The 17,825-nt window shown below is 46.0% G+C and overlaps 1 protein-coding gene across 6 annotated transcripts in view; it reads right to left on the minus strand.

The window, feature by feature from the left end:
* Positions 1–17,825, minus strand: part of BCAS3 (BCAS3 microtubule associated cell migration factor) — a 601,295-nt gene that overhangs the window by 18,627 nt on the left and 564,843 nt on the right. For all 6 annotated transcript variants that reach the window (XM_063109232.1, XM_063109228.1, XM_063109233.1 and 3 more), the window contains one exon: positions 5,328–5,495. In XM_063109232.1, coding sequence (XP_062965302.1) covers positions 5,328–5,495 — 168 coding nt within the window. The remainder of the gene's footprint in view (positions 1–5,327; positions 5,496–17,825) is intronic.

A 17,825-nucleotide genomic window follows, 5' to 3' on the forward strand; every position in this document is an offset into this window, starting at 1 on the left:
AGAGATGGCAGACAGAAGATGAGGCCTCTTTCCTACCTTAATACTGTGATTGTAAAGGAGAATAAAACAGGGAGCCCAGGACTGCAGGAAGTAGCAGCCACAGGAAGAGACAGTTCCTCTGGACCTTGACAACTGACTTAGGGAACCCTTAAGAGTCAACAGCAGCAAAACAAGGCTTCCTGCCACAGAGTGTCAAGGACACTTTAAACAGGGGATCAAGATCTGTCATAAGACCTGGGCTATTGATATCGGATGTGGGAGAAAGCAAACAAGAAAGACATGGTTTAGCTAAATAGCAATTGAAAGAGTTAAAGTCTAAAGAGAAAAGGTACTTAATGTGTACCCAGGTGTTTATTAAAAAAACTTTTTTTTTTTTTTTTGGTATTGTTCTATCTTTACCTAGGCATGAAACAATTGGAATAAGTCGATGTTTTGTTTATTTTAAAAATTCTATTTTTCTAGAAAAGGCAATATTGAAAGGAATGTCTGCTAAGCAGGAATTAGTCAAGTTATTTGAGGGGGTGACATAGAGAGGAGGGGGCTTTGGGAGACAGCATTCCAGGCAAAAGGAAAAATATGCACAGAGGCCTGGCGGGCAGAGAGCACGTGTGCTCAGGGACCCTCCGGGGAGCTCAGCTTGGCTGGGGCTCGCACAGAACAGCGAGGGACAAGTCTGAGAGAGGGCAGCGGCTGGTCATGAAGGGCCTTGTGCACCCTGATATTGGAGAGCCCGGGAGAAGGAAAGGGTTGAGGGGACAGGAATTCAGTGTTTGGACACGTGGATATGTAGTAGGAAACTGGGTAGACGGTTCTGGAGATCAGGAGAGAAAGCTAACTTGGAAATTATTAGGAAATCATCAGTTTACGAATGGTAATTGAAACCATGGAAGCAGAGATTGCCAGGTACTGAGGGAGGAGAGAAGAGGGGCCGAGATAGCGCCTTGAGAAAGACACTTACGGATGACAGAGAATGAATGAAAACCCAGAAAAGGGATTGAGATGTACCCAGAGGCAGAAGGGAAAGCAGGAGAATGTGGTGGACTAGGAGTCACGGGAGAGCACTTCAAGAAGGCAGGGAGTGGCAAACAGGGCCAGTGGGAGGTCAGCCAAATGTCCAGTGACGTCTCTGCGGGCAATGGTGTGGCTGGCTGGGCTGGGGGCAGGGACTGCTCCTCTGCGACAGGAGGAGAGGGGAAAGCTGATGCAGGGATGTTTAGGATCAGGTGGCAGGGAATTGAGAGATTTCTTGAATGATGACCATCATTTTCTTTCTTTCGAGTGAGGGACAAGACAGTGAGGTGAGAGATTTGAGGCGAAGGGGGAAGTTTGAGATAGTATCCATGAAGAAGCAAAGGGACTGACTTCAAGATGATGGATTGAGCACATCCACCATCCTAAATAAACAACAACAATAGGAAAAAATATGTCAAAAATAACATATAAACTATTAATGGGCCAGAGATCTGGGGAATCTCTAAAAGAATGAAAATCGGCCAGAAGCCACAACCGTGAGCAGGGGCTGCAGCAGAACTGCTGACCCCTAGGCTGAATGGAGAAGAATTCGTTCAATCTGTAGTTACTGCATATCTGCTATGTGTTAGACACTCTTCTAGGCACTGGTTTCTGCTGCCAAAGATGAGTGCAAACTGAGAGTGGGAGAAGGGGGCACTAGGAAAATCCAGAGCATGGTTCAATGGAGGGGAGAGATCGTGAATCTGTAGTGGCACCAATCTGAACAATCTGTGATTTTTCTTCAGCAACCCAGGTGTAAGAGCAGAGTTGGACTGGCCTCGAACTGGAGTTTTGTAGAATGGGACAATGGAAGGGGGACAGGGGCAAAGGCACAAGGATATTGGCAAGAAAACAATTCAGCCAATTACATGAGGTCTGGACTTGCAGATCACATGTGTGATCTAATTAGACTCATTGGTCAGCAGCCAGTGCGGAGGATGGAATAACACCTGCTTTATAGGTGAACCGTATTTTAAAGCAGACCATCTCACACTTCAATATGCACAGGGATCTTATTAATATGCAGAGCCTGAATGGGTAGACTGGGTGGGGCCTGTGACTGTGCATTTCTAATCGGCTCCTAGGTAATACCAGTGCTGCTTGTCTGCAGACTACTTAAAGGATTAATTTTTTAACTGACAAAAACCATATATATTTACCATGTACAACATGATGTTTTAAAATATGTACACCTTGTGGAAGGGCTAAATCAAGGTAATTAATATAGTCATTACCTTACATACTTAACATTTTGTGTGGTGAGAACACAAAATCTACCCGCAGCGATTTTCAAGAATACATCACATTGCTATTAACTAAAGTCACCATGTTGTACAATCCATCTCTTATTCCTCTTGTCTAACTGAAATTTTGTATCCTTTCACCAACAGCCTTTTCCTCCCAAGACTACTCTCTGCACAGTAAGGTTTGAAAAGGTTTTGCTTTACTCTTGGGGAGAGCTGATGTGCCCTGTGGTACAGCTTGCCAGTGAGGTGCTGGAGCTAGCTGACTGTGAGAGCTTCAGGAGCTCTGCTAGCCGAATGACATCATGTTGATAGCGTGAAATTGGTCATGATAGGAGTTTTTCCACTACAGAAACCCTCAAATCAGGGCTTTCCTGCACTCCTTTGGAGAGCTGGTTGTTAAACGTTTACGGGCACACAACTAGCTAAACCTACATAATAATGAGGCGTGTTACATAATGGGCTGCAGTGTCAGGGGTCACGAGAGCAAGTTTTGGGTTGGCCTTTATGCTTCATTCATACTTGATAAGAGGCCATCGGCCCTGATTGCTGTATCACAGGAAGTGCCTGCTAGAAGGCATTAAAGGAATTGACTTATCTCTGGGGCATCAGAGTACCTAACAGAGGCAAACGCTTGATGTCACCTTATCTGTTTATCTAGGAGCCACCTAGAGAAGTAGAGTTGTGGGAAGAAAGAGAGGGACTGAGAGGTTGCTACAGGCAAAGGGTGACTTGCTGGAAACTCTCTCCTGTACATACTGCATGGAATTTCCCAGGCTAACTCAGGGTAGTAGGCTGGCTTTGGCATGGGTGTGCTAGGCTGCACTACCAGGTCGATCCTTTAATCTTTAGTTGGAAAATGTGAAAAGTGATTCTCAACAACAAAGAAAGAAACTAGTTAACTTCCATAATATCTGCTTTACTTACTGGCTTTTAAAACAGAGGCAAATTTTTTTTTTTTTTTTTATATAAAGACATACATCTAATATGGTCAAAGAAAACCAACAGAATCCCTTTTGGTGACAGTTTGGGAAGGAAAATGAAATCCTTCTGCTGAAAAAAGGGAGTCTCCTATTTTCTGACCTGTGGGTCATATAGTTTTAATTTCCTCTTTCTTTTTTTTCTTTTTTTTAAATTCTTTTTAATTTCATGAACCTGCTTGAGGCCACAAAGACTCTTCTGAATCCCTCAGCTGTCTGGCAGATGAATTGTGCCAGTTTTCCTCAGGTTACTGTCTGTGCCAGGCTGAAGTGCCACAACGGACTGAATGTACCTTCAAATCTGCCTGCCGCATGACACTGAGGTGCTCCAAGGGGCTCCTGAGAAGGTAGGTGAAGAGACTGCATCCAGGAGCTTCTCTGGCCCTTGGAAGAGGGAGGCTCCTGGGAAGTCAATATAGTGACACCTGGCTCTGACTTTTGGGAGCCAAAGCTGGCCAGGGGCCCCGGAGATGCAGGGAAAGGCTGTGCCATGAGCAAGTTTCACAGAGGGAAAATCTTCCTTCTCTGAAGCCAGCTCTCAAGAGAACTTGACTCAGAGCCCTGGTAAATGGCAGGGCTGCTCCTCATCTCTGGGTCCAGGGGGGGAGAACAATGGCATGACACCATATTATCCAGGAGTTGGGGGTTTTTTGACGGGGGTGGAGTGGTGGGGTGATGTGTCTGCACACGTGTGTGCATGATGGTGTGGGACATGGCTTATTTCAGCTCCCAAGGCCCACATCTCCTGTCTTTCCAGGGAAGAAGGGGGTGCAGAAGGGGCCTGGTCCTCAGAATGGCTGCTCCTATGGCCTGCTAAGGCTCTGCTCTCTCTCTAGCCAAACTCCTTCTCTTCCTCCCTTGCATCCATCCACTGCAGTCTGTTCATTTGCCAATCACCGCACAAGCACTATGGGCAGGCCCCTGAGCTAATGCCGTGCAGAGGCTGGATCTCCATCCTCTCAGTGTAGGAACAGAGGGATTGGCATGGGATGGGGAAGAAGAGAGGGAAAAGCCTAACTGCTAAACCCAAACATCTCAAAGACCTGGAGGGTCCACAGGGAAGTGAGACTCTGTGACAACGTCAGATATTTCAAGCCTTGCCAGAAATGATCTGACTCTCTAAATCCTGCCGGTCCCTACTAGAACCTGTCCCAGGGTTTTAAGTTTCTCGTCACTGGGATCTTCCCTCCAGGTAGGCGTGGCACAGGGATGGAGCAGTTTGCGGCAAAGAATAAAGGTCTCGAGAAGACTCAGACAAGTAAGAGAAGGAAGGCCTCCAGCCAGGGTCTGCTTAACCCAATAAAAAGTTCCTATTGACCTCAGAAAGTAGAAGAGGCCTGTTGGGGTAGTCACTGTCAGGCACAAAAGCAGGGCTAGACCAGGCACTAACAGTGCAGATATCTAGAACGAAGAAGTACTTTGAAGAGGAGAGGCAGGCTGTATTACAGTTGTGTGGAGAAAGAAAGTGTGGTCTTTCCTGCGTGCACACTGTGTGCGTGTGTGTACAGGCACGTGCCTGCGGCAGTGCTCGCTCACCATCTAAGGGTGTCTTCTGATTGCTCTAGGGATGCAGAAAAATTCCCCAGGCCCCAGTCACTGGACTCTCTGCGAGGCAAGAGTACAGGACAAAAAGCAGTATAAGAAAAGCCGTCTGGTGGCTGAAACCAGCCCTACCTGCTTCATGCTGGTTCCCTCCCAGGTTGGCAGGCCCCAGTATTGCCAATCTATAAAGATTTAAGCATGACCAAAGAAGGTGCTGCCTTAGGACTCTGTGCCTAAGTGCTGCTGGAAACTTGGGGATTCCTTCTCCTGGATAAGGTGTCCTTCTTGGAGCCACTTACACAATACAATTGTGTTCATCATGACATTTTTGTATGTGTTATCCCATGTAGGAGAGGGCAGTTCCACTGGAAACTCCCCTTTACAGAGGGTTTTCCAACACTAAAGGCTTCTAAAATGGACAGCAATCAGAGTGCTGACTACAGAAACAAGTGGTAAAGACAAACATACATCCTCTCCCCACCAGAGAAGCTCTGCACCGACAGGTGCCTGTCATAACCAAGTCAGACTAGACATCTGATGACACCTTTACCTGTTCCGGATCCCACCACATCCCGGCTTGGTGACTCGGCCATGGCATCGGCGAGCCGCTCCCGAAGTCCCTCCTCTGTGTGCTCCATGGAGGACATGTGCCGCAGCCCAAAGCCCTCGGGCCAGCTCCCGCACACCTCCAGCAGGGTCACGCTCCGGTCAAAGGTACCTGTGGCACACACGGGACATGGGACATTGAATCTGTGCCTTCAGAGAGCATGCTATTCTTTTTACCGACCCAGCACCAACTCCCCTCCAACCCCAGGGTCTGGTTTAGCCTTTGCACAAGATGGATGACCAGGAGAACGTCACGAAACAGGGGTGTGCAGTGTGGAATAAAGCAGTCCATGCCACCGGATGAGAGAGTGTAGAGGCTGGTGGTTTTAAACCTGTTTCTGAGGAGCTACAGGGTTCCTCTGGCTGTCAGGGACTGCTTCGAGAACTAAGACAAGGGAGAAGAACCACTTTCCCAGGTTGAACCAAATCATCTCTACCTTTCTTTGTTTGATACAATGGGACTCCACCTAAAATTCCATTTAGAAAAGGGGTTACATAACCTAAATATTTTTAAAAAGTTTTCTAAACCATTATATCTTATAACTTATACTCAACCTCCTCATTTTACAGTTGAAGCTCAGAGAAGTTATGGCCCAAGATCGAACAGCGAGTATGTGGCAGACTTGGTTTAAGAACTCAGATCTCCTGATGTCTGAGTCTAGAAGTCATTCTCCTCCACTGCACAGTCTCCCAGCTGCCCAAGGACACGTGCACAACCCAGCACTATTTGGGGGATACCAGCAACAGAATTGTGTGATAGCATCTTCAGCAAGAATCATTCCTTAATCCAGAGTTGCTACCCAATTTCAAAAAGTACACAGTGTTCTGCTGAATGCCAAGATTAGATTTTTACATGCAAGATCACTTCAAAGTCCAAATTTAAATTATTCTACTTTATTATACAGCAAGTCTTCTGTGAAAGCTTATTTCATCCACTCTCTTTGGAAAGAGATTATAGTCATGCTCTGTTGCTTTAAGCACATACCATTTCCCCAGTGTTAGGTAACTGAATCCGCTGCATTTATTGGGCTTGGTTCCTGCCAGCACCAGGAAGATGGGGAAAAAATGCAAATGCCAGTGTTTCCCAAAGTTAAAAGTACATGAAACACACACTCTTTATCAGGCCTTGCTTCTCTTCTTTGATCAGCCGTCAGAAACTATCTTCCCTAGGCAGTCAGGACTGGGCAGTGTCAGCACACACTCTCTGCCAATGACAGGTGGTAATAGAGAGGGTGCGAGCCCCAGCCCCGGCAAGCGGCCCTGCCTCTGATAATGGCCGAAGCACCGAGGTGATAACCGTTAGTAAACACTCCAACAGCCGGTGACTCCATACATCAGCAAAGAGGGCTAGATAATTCTGAACTCTCCTGACCAGACAAAGGCCCTTCGCCAGCCTGCAGGGATTTATATGTGTGGCAAGGGTCACTACTGGCTCCTGAATTTCATCAGCCAAGTTTGGCTTTGATTTATCTCTTACCTAATTGTAGGGTAGATTCCTGGCACTGGGAGAATGGGCATCTATAAATGCACCTCCTCAAGAAGAGGCCCACCTTGGGAGTGGACTGCTTGGGATGTGTGAGCTTGTCAGGTAGGACTCAGGAATGCGGAGCTGCCCTATACCACCTTGCTGTGGTTTGAATGTCCTCCCAAGCTCATGTTGAAGCTTAATTCCCAATATGATGGTGGAAAGTGGAGCCTTTATAGGGTGATGAGATCTGGAGGACTGTGCCCTCGTAAACGAACTGTTCCATTTGTGGAGTAATAAGTTGGTGGTTTAATGGGTTGTCATGGGTGTGGACTGGTGGCTTTATAAGGAGAGCACATAAAAGAGCTCTTGACATCCTTGCCATGTGATTGCCTGTATCACCACAGGACTCTGTAGAGAGTTCCCACCCTGAAGAAGACCTTCACCAGACAGGCTCCCTGGACCTTGGACTTCCCAGCCTCCAAAACTGTAAGAAATAAATTTAGTTTCTTTATAAATTACCCACTTTCAGGTATTCTGTTATAAGCAATAGAAAGCTGACTATACACACCTTCTCTCACCATCAAGTAGGGTGAGGATTTAGGTCTGGGGAGCTAGATGTTGGGACCTGGGGGTGGCATGCTGAGTGTCAGCCGATCCTCCAAGGGCCTGAACTGTGCTAGAGTCATGTGCTGGCAGTGCCAAGCCCAGAGCCAACACTCAACCAACACTAGCAACAGCTCCCCTGGGCCCTGTTCCCCAAGGACACACAGGGGCTGATGACATAAAGCTTCTGAGTCTACTGCCTACTCACTGAGTGATGTTAGGCAAGTCCCTCTATCTCCTTTTCCCATCTCTGAAGTGACACTAATAACTCTTTGCCCTGTTTCAAAGGAGAAGAGATAAAGCAAGGTTCCCGCCTGGAGTCTGCGCTTCCCTCTAGTGCTTTTCCAGTCTTACTTGACAAGATCAAGAGCTATAGCATCACTGTTTTTCTGAAGAGGCTGCCTCTTCAGAATCACAGGGACGCCTATGCATATGTTCAGAATTTCTAAGTGACAGATGTGGAGCATGGGCTCCTAATTCTTAGCTTGGAGCTCATTCTATCAGCTCAGTCACTGCCTCCCTTGGCAGCACCAGCAGTGGAGAACTGTCATATGCAGAAATCACCTCCATCCTCCTGTCACCTTTAACTAACGCCTTTTAAAACTCTTTTCCACTCCCAACCAGTCCAAATTCCTTGGAATCTCATGGTAATGATGATGAGTCGCCCTGTCTACCAGGTGGCCCACAGGTGAGGAAAACTGATAGAAGGTCTATTCTCTCTCAGCATGGGCATGGCTAGGAGGTTGCAGGTAGGACATGGGTGACACTAAAGTGTTCAGCAAAGGGTCACTTGATTATTTCTGCTGTCCTGAGAAGTCTCAAGGAAGATACAATCAGTGGTTCTGCTTCTCCTACTAGAAGGAATCCCAGCAGAGGCTCTGCAAAACCCACTTCCTGTCCCCCCCTCCCACCCCTGGCAGCCCCTTTGCCAAGGACAGCAAAGGAGCTCATGGAGTGTCCTAGACGAGGAGTGAGAGCATGGCTGCAGGTGTGTGCATATCAGCAGGTGCTGGGGTGAAGAGGCCAGGCCCTTGGAGGGTGAGGTCACTCTTAGGAAACTGCACATCTTGTCAGTGTTGACAGCACAGCTATCACTCATCTGGCCAGCCTACAGATACGCCATCAGATGGCTGGCTCTTTGGGTGCCATTATGGGGAAAGGGTCAGTTTCAAGAGGGAGGAGATGCTTATTTAGTGCAGGCTGTTTGCAAAGCACAAACTGCACACGCTTGGCAACAACGATCTTCTGCTGAAGCAAGGCTCTGCTGTTTACAAAGCCTGCTCACGTTTATTACTTCAGTAAACTCGCACATTCATCAAATATTGATTAGTGTCCACTGTGATATGAATCAAGCACTGTACTGAGGTATGGGGATACAGAGTAATCCAAAAAGAAAAAATAGAATAATAATAATAAGTAAATATATAAATAAATAAATAAAGGAGCTTGTGGTACTTCACAAAACTCTGGGAAGCAGCAATTATCACCATTTTACAGATTTACATCTTGCTGAGTTTGAAAGACATGAGGTAACTGGTTCTAAATGTAATAGTCTTCCTGTGATGCTGCCTGGGAATCTTTTCCTTCAGGGCTGCTGCCTTCCCTGCTATTCCTCTGAATACCATTCTCCAAGACTGAGGTCAAGTCTTTCCTGCTTAATGAAACCTTGAGCAATTACCCAAGGTCTAATAAATGCTCTTCCACAAACTCTGAGAGGACAAAAGGTTCTTTACCTTTTGGGTAAAGTTGATGAAAGCTATGAACTTACCCTAGATTTGTGTGCTCGTGGGATGTTTGTGGATGCCTCTGAAGCCCACATAGACCCCAGGTTAATTTATGGACCCCGTAAATCATTCTATGGTCTTATTCCCATACTGCCTTATATTATCACATGATCTACTTTAGAGCCTCCTGAAGCCATGAATTCCTTCATAATGGAAGTAAGCACAGGACTTTGTACATCATGCTTGCTCAAAACAGGTTTGTTTACTGACTGATTATGACCATCTAAGAAATCTGACGGGGACTTCAGAGTCAATACCCTTTGGGTGAGGTACCAGATCCTGGCCATCTCAGGCAAGGGTAGGCAAAATTGGAATAAAATTAAATAAGAGGAAGGAGGAAAATGACAAGTGAGCAGAAAACAATGTCACAATTTTACTCTAATGTTTTCTGTGTACTTAATTTAGATTTGGAGATTCCAAGAGCTGGATAAATCAAAACAATCTGCCTGGGATGGCTGAGAGCTGGTCTCATACAGGTGAGCTTCCTGGTTTGGCATCCTGTATTATATCCTCTCCCCAGAGGAGAAATGGGTCAGGCTCTTGGGTTTCAAAAACCCATTAAAGGCATGCTGTGACAGCTGGTAAGCTGGCAGCTCCTGGGGAGGCTAGGGAAACACGTGCTCTGCCTTTGTATACCATGGTCAATGGCGCAAGGCAGCCCAGAGCGTGGAGATGAAGAGGCGCGGGGAGGGTGCTCCTGTCAGCCGAGAGTGTCTAATCACACCCTTGCTATTGATGAGACTGTGGCACAGCCTCCACTTTGCATCAGTTAGATTCAGCGCAGGATCTGGACTTTGCTGAGAGCTTTTCCAGCTACCAGGGAGGCAAGATACCAAACACAAAACTTGCATTAAACAATGCTCTTCAAGATGAAAGCCCTTCTGGGTGAGGGCTCTTGATAATAATGTTGATGTCTGCAATAACCAAGAACTGATCCCAGGCATGATGAAGGCAATCACTGGACAGCCTCCTTGACTAGCTCACCAAACTGCTGACCACACTGAGTGGGAGGGACGGGGGCTGTGGCGAGCACTGCTCTCTCCACACTACAAGCTGCTTCATACAAGCACAGGCTGACGACAGCTTTACTTGGTGCTAGCATGGTCAGCTCTATGAGTCAACTTGATTGGGCTCAGGGGTGCCTAGATAGCTGGTCAAACATTATAGTATTTCTGGGTGTGTCTGTGGAGTGTTTCTGGAAGAGATGAGCGTTTGAATCAGTGGACTGAGTAAAGAAGACCCCCCTCACCAATGTGGGTGGGCACAACACAGTCAAGGGCCTGAACAGAACAAAAAGGTGGAGGAACGGCACATTCATTCTCTCTGTGTGGGCTGGGACATCTACAGGGGGAAAAAAGCTCACAGAAAGATCTGAATTATCTTTTCATTCCATTCTTCCACAAACTTTCTGAAGTACCCTGTATCTTCTCCTGCCCTCAGATACTGGTGCTTCTGATTCTCAGGCCTTTGGGCTCAGACTGGGCCTTACACCATCAGCCCATCTGGTTCGCAAGCCTTTGGATGTGGATCAGGACCTAGGCCATTGGCTCCCCTGATGAACAGGTCTTCAGACTTGAATTGAACTACACCATCTGTTTTCCTGGTTCTCCAGCTTGCAGACGGCAGATAGTGGAACTTCTCTGCTTCCATAGTCATGTGAGTCAATTTCCATAATAAATCTCTTCACATCCTACTGGTTCTGTTTCTCTGGAGAATCCTGACTAATATACCTGGTCACTGGATGTCCTCTATATTTCATTATATCGGTCAGTATGTACTATGTCATGACTAACAGATTGGTTCACTGTGCGAGGGCAGGCAGAGTGAGAGGATTTGAGGGCCACATCTGTCCCTCCCAACCTGTTAGGCTGCTTCCCAAGATAACTACAAGTCCACACCCACAGACAGACTTGGTACAGCACACAGGGGCATGGATTCCAGCAATCTTTTATGACTCAGATTGTCTAATGCCCACCAAACTTGTGACAATCACTGAACCACGTTTGTCCCATATTCATCCATTTGGCTGTGGGGTTTGGGTTTTGGGCTTTGGGCATTAGGCTGGTTTAAAGGATTTACTTACAGGTTGAGTATCCCTTATCTGAAAAGCTTGGCACCAAAAGTATTTTGGATTTCAGATTTTTTCAGGTTTTGGAATATCTGCACAAATTTAGCTGGTTGAACATCCCTAATCTGAAAATCCAAAATCTGAAATGCTCCAATAAGCATTTCCTTTGAGCATCATATTGGTCTTCCAAAAGTTTTGGATTTTGGAGCATTCTGGATTTCGGAATTTCAGATTAGGGATGTTCAACTTGTACTCCAGTTTGGAACTGAACTGAACAAAGAGAAAGGAAAGATAACAGCACAGGAAATAGCTGCCTGAGCTAATGTTGAAAAGCCAGGAGAGGGCGATGTGCCAGTGTGGCAATGGCACGAACATCTGTTCTCACAGGCCCTCAGGACCCCTAGTGAGGAGGGACTATTCATTGGCCAGGGGTCTATAAAGAGTCTGCCATGTGTGGCCAACATATCAAATGGTCCTGAGCCAGGGAAGAAGAGTTCAACAGTAACTGAGACACTAAGAAGTTCCTTGCTACCCAACAGAGTAGTCATTCTGACAGTGAGGCCACTTTCACAACTGCAATATAGGATCATAATGCATACTTTTAAAATACAAACTACAAATCAAGACTTTTAGATTATAATCAGAATTCTCCCATTAACTTTTATGTTATTCTGGGCAAGCCACTAATCTCTTGAGTCTAAATTTCTCCCCTTTCCATGTAGAAAATAAATGAATGGCACTAATAGTTTCAATGTAATTGAAAATATACTGACAGAATAATGGTGAACTGATGTTTGAGCATCCTAGGGTAAAAGCTACCAAATTCCATTTTTGTTCATTTTAATTTTATTATTATTATTATTATTATTATTATTATTATTTTGCGGCTGGCTGGTGCAGGGATTGAATCTTGGACCTTGGTGTTATCAGCACCATGCTCGAACCAACTGAGCTAACTGGCCAGCCCCCAAATTTCATTTTCTATGAACCAGATAATATAATCAAGCAGTTATACCATAAGAGTCTTGTTTTAACCTAATGAAAAGGTAAGCAGAAAACCTGGGTTCAAATGCCAACTCCTGTTACTTTTTCATTTTATGACCTTGAGAAAGTCATTTTTCCTCCTTGAACTTTGGTTTCTTTACCTACTGCAATAGGTTGAATGACATCCCCTCCTAAAAGATATGTCCTTCTGAAGCCTCAGAATGTGCCCTTATTTGGAAATAGGGTCTTTGCAGATATAATTAACAACCTCAAGATGAGATCACCCTGGATTTAGAGTGGCTCCTAAATCCAATGACTGGTGTTCTTATAAGAGAAAGGAGAGGGAGATGATAGACACAGAGGGAACAAAGCCATGTAAAGACAAAGACAAAGATTTGAATTATGCTGCCACAAGCAAAGGGATGCCAGGAGCCACCAGAAATTGGAAGAGGCAGGGAAGGATTTTCCCTAGAGCCTTCAGAGGGAGTGTGACCCTACTGACTGATACCTTGACTTTGAACTTCTGGCCTCCAGAAATATGAGAATAAATTTCTGTTGTTTTAAATCACCAAGTTTATGGTAATTTGTTAAGCAGCCCTAGGAAAATAATGTACATATAAAACAGGGAAATGAATATTTGCCTTCCAGGGCTGTTGTGAGCATCGGATCAGATACATGAGGGTACTTCAAAAAGTTCAGGGGAAAAATAGAATTAAAAGATAATACAAATCTTTCCATGAACTTTTTGAAGCACTCTCACATATGAAAGAGTGTGTCAAACAAAAATGATAGGAGGCTATTGTTTTTTTTACTTATCATTTTCTTAAACTTATCAATATACAGTGTAGTTGATTTTCGTGTCCCTTTACCAATTCCTCCTTCCCCCCCTCCCTCTGTCCTCCTCCCCTCCATCAACATCGTATCTGCTCGCTTATCTTAACAAGTTCAAGGAGGAGGCTATTGTTTCAGACTGAGCTTCTGTACTAGGCCCAACAGATCAGACCAAACCAAAATGGAGTCACTCGTGCTAAATAACACATAATCAAAACTGAAACTTTAAAGAAGCAGACAGATCTCCAAACAGATCAGTTTTCCCTGAAAAAAGGAGATTCCAGTCTACCTGAGGCAGTGTAATAACCCCCTCTGTTTTGACCCTTACAAAAAAAGTAAACTGATATTAACCAGTCAGATTTTTTCTCTATTGCTCTATTTTCTTGCTCCCACCTTACAAAACCCACTGTTCTGCGACTGTGCAGTGGAAGCTCTCATTCCATTCTGTAGAATGGAGGCTGCCCTGATTCATCAATCGTGAATAAAAGCCAATTAGATCTATAACTAAATTTGTTACAGAACTGCACAGGGCCATTCAAACATAGAGGATTACCCCAGGGCTCTGTAAGCAGCTCTTCCTGGGGGGAGTGGGATTCTATGAGAGGCTTAGAAAGTAAAGAAAGTGATTGAGGAAACCCTGGGCCAGAAGACAAGCAGCCAGAAGAGCAACAGAGGGATGGGGAACAGCGGCCTCAGCTCCTAGCCTGGGAAACTCCACCATTAAGGCTGATTGGTTATGTGTCAATTTCATAGCAAGGGCCTTTGATATGGAGTCAAAGCACACAGGTGGGCATGTGCACCCCACCTCTCTGAGGATGCCTGCAGGGGGCACAGGAGAGTAGGGGAAGTGGCCGCAGTTCTGATGGAGGCGTGGTCCCTTACCTCCCAATAACATCCTCCCATCTGAGAGTGGCGATAGGACTTCACTGTTCCCTAAGTTCTTTTTTTTTTTTTTTGGAGGCTGGCCAGTATGGGGATCCAAACTCTGGTCCTTGGTGCTATAATACTACACTCTCACCAGCTGAGCTAACCGGCCAGCCCCCTAATTCTTTAATAAACAAGCAGAACCAGACTGTGGGTGAGGTTGGAACGAGACAGACTGTTGCTGGTGGGATTAGCACTGGCATAAGCTATCTGAGGGGCAATTTGGCAAGATGTTTTAAGAGTTAAAAACATGCCCAACTACTGACCTCGGGATGCCACTTCCAGAAATGTAGCTGAAGTAAACAATTGAGGAAGCCAACCAACCTTCATGCATAAAGACGCTCGTCACCACTTTAACACAACCTCACAAGGCAGCGTTTGTGAAGTAAATTATACTTCATTCTTACCGCAGAATGTTAGGTAGTCATGAAAAATGATATTTATAAGAGGGGAGATTCTTTACGATACCATGTTAAATAGAAAAAACAGGACAAAAGTATACAGCTGCTATTACTGAACAATGTAAAAGAAGCACAGAAAAACATTCTAAATGATTTGTGATAAAATGTTAACCATGGTTGTCTCTGGGTAGTTAGGTTACAGGAGATTTGTCTGTTACTTTATGCCTTGCCATATATTTCCCACAATTTTTGTAATCAGTAAACAAAACAAGACACTGAAACAAAAAGAAAAACTTGAGAGGAAAAAGACGCCCCCAGAGAGAAGCGCTCGTGCTGGGCCTTGGACGGGAGGTAAGAGGCATGTGGGCGGGGGGGCCTGACCTTGCCGTGTCCCCCCCACCCCATCAAGTCCAGGGCTCAGTCTTGACCCGGCTGGGGGCAGGCGAGCCTGCAGCTCTGCAGCCTGCGTTTGACTCCTCTCCCAGTGGCCATGGCTGGCCGCACGCGATGTTGACTCATCTCTGTGTACATGTCACATATTTCTTTTTAATTCGTATCAGGAATGTGCACCAACTTGTGTGTGAAAAATGGCAGAAGCCATTCCACCTCTGTACAAATTTCATACATCAGATCAGAAAGGGGCAGAACAACAACTCTGGAAGGAGCTGATTTTAAAATCAAGTTCTTTTACCTGTCACCTTTGTCCCCTGTACCCCCAACTATCCTTAGGGTAAACATGCCACAGCTTCCTAGGAGACACCCTTTCAAGACTATCAAGGAATGTCTGGGCCCTTCACATATCATGAGGTCACTGAGCAGAGCCCCTGCCATTTGCCGTGAGCCCAAAGTCAGTTATCTCCGTAGGTCCCTGTAAGGACAATTTCGACCCACTCCACACTCAGCCCAGACCAGGAGGTGCTTCAGAGAACGAGAGCGCTTTCCAAGTCAGGCCGACAATGGCATTTCCCAGACTGGATCCCAGAGACCCTTTGCTCCTCTGCTTTAAACCTGGCACAATCATGATTTTTACCCCTTCAAGTTGGAAGAGAAGAATCATTTTGCAGCTTGACTGCAATGAAAATATTTCTTTCAGGATGCTCTGGCCTGCTTCTAGGGGGAAGAGAAAACGTCCGCACAGCACGCTGTTACAGGATTCCTATAGGCCTGGCCGGTTAGCTCAGTTTGTTAGAGTGCAGCCTTATAACACCAAGGTCACCAACTGGGATCCCCATACTGGCCAGCCACCAAAAAAAAAAAAAAAAAGACTCCTATGGCAAGGCTCAGAATACAATACAATGGAAGACAAGCTGTATCCTCGGAAACCTAACAACTCCTTGAATGGAAAAACTTCATGGAACTGTATCTCTCAAGACAGCAAGCAGACAAACTGGGTTTTCCAGGACAGTCCTGGTTCCAAATAATTAGGTCTGTGGTCAGATCAGGTATCAGGAAAGGTAAGAGAACTAACATGCTGAGGGCCTATTTTATAGCAGGCGTAGCCACCACTTTACATACACTACCTCAGTTAAATCATCCCTATAACTCTGTGAGGTTGACGCTCTGATCTTCACTTTCACAGATCAAGACACTGAGGCAGAAAGATGTAAAATTTTTGCTCAAGAGACAATATCAAGGGTGCAGTCAGAATTCTGATTCAAGGTTCATCTGGCTTCAAAGCCTGGACTTTCCCCACTAAAACCCAGGCTGAATTTTTATTTTGAAAATATGGCTGTGGTACCGGTAAGGGGGTTTTCAGCTCAATCTTCCTATTCCAGAATTTTAAAGTGGCTTTTACAGTTTGGCAATAAGGGGTGGGGGGCGCAACCCAATTAAAATCCTGTGATTTCTGTGCTCCACTTATAAGTCAAACTCAAGGTCCTCAACTGAGGACTTTGAAGTCTGAAACCAGGGGCCAAGACGTCTTCTGTTTTTACTAATCAAAGAAGATGTTTCAAAAACCATCAGATTTATCACAACTGGATTTCAGATGTGAAACCCAATATACACACAGACATGAGTAGCTTGTCCTTTTGGATTATTTCTGACCTTTTATTCTCCTCTCTGAGGATCTGCAGTTCCTCACAGGGAGACCTCTCTGCTTCCCCAGCTGGCTGAGGTGTCTGGAGGCCCAACACCGCAGGCCTGGGCTTCTGCTGGCCTCCGGTATTTCAAAAGCCAGGTAGGGATGGGTGAGCAATTGGCTCCTTTCTGGAGTCAGGAGCTATTCGCTCCTCTGAGCCCCCAGGGCAGTAGCTGTGCGGAAAGGGAGGGAAGGAACCCACCCAGCACTGCAGGGGAGGGTCTTGGATGTGCCTGGGGTACTGGAGTTGACTGGTCGGACACCTGACTCATTTTTGGTTTTGTTATTTTGGTAGTGGCCTAACTATGTGGGCTGTGAAATGGTGCCCCCAGTTTGGGCAATAGGCATTTCTATTTGTAATGTATGGTCAGTCATCCACCTCTCTCTGCCATCTAAATCCATGGGCTCTCACTCCAAGGGGAAAACCCATACCAGATTTTCAGCTGCAGGGGTCTTGGGATGAAGATCTGGGCCTGGCTTGCTATTCTGACAGGTTGTAGAGAACATAACAGGATCCCGACTTTCTAGGGCCTAATATTGAAGCTGCTCAGTCTCGGGGCCTAAGAAGAGCAAGAAGAGAAGCAGCACTGCTTGGACACTGCAGAGAACGCTCTCGGAGCCGGGGGCTGGGGACGGGCTCCATCAGGGCTTGAGGCTTGAAGTGGGTGGAGGACATTCTGCAGGGGGGCATGGTCTGAGCACGAGCATGAAGGCAGGGTGCTCCTAGCTCAGAGGCAGCCAGGAGCGTCCCCTGGAGCAGGCGGTCTCTCATGAACACCTCTCATATTTCACAGAATCAGTACATACGAGGGTACTTCAAAAAGTTCGTGGAAAAATAGAAAAGATAATACGAATACGAATCTTTCCATGAACTTTTTGAAGCACCCTCGTATTGTCACATAGTTATTTCATTTTGATTGTGGGATCATGTTAGTTTTTCCCACAGGCAGGACAGATGCTGTCAACCCCATTTTGTAGGTGAGGACACTGAGGCTTAGGGTGGTTCAATGGCTGGCCTCAGTCCCCTTAGTTTCTCACTTCCCCGGGTAACTGTGGAATTATCTGTGAAGGTCTCACGAACAAACTAACACACTAGAGAAACAGCATCATGGCCACCTGTGGTGAGCACAGAAATGGACTCATGGGCGCACTGGTGACGGACCTGGCTGAAAAGTTGACCGTTCCTGCTCAGGCCCCGTCTTACAGGACTTCCCTGACTTCCAGCCTCATTTCCTGGTCTTGCAGCCTATGGGGGTGAGGGTGGGGGTGGGGATGGGGTTCAGCGTGATATCACTTGCA

This window comes from Cynocephalus volans, chromosome 10, assembly GCF_027409185.1.
Source record: "Cynocephalus volans isolate mCynVol1 chromosome 10, mCynVol1.pri, whole genome shotgun sequence".
Taxonomy (NCBI): domain Eukaryota; kingdom Metazoa; phylum Chordata; class Mammalia; order Dermoptera; family Cynocephalidae; genus Cynocephalus; species Cynocephalus volans.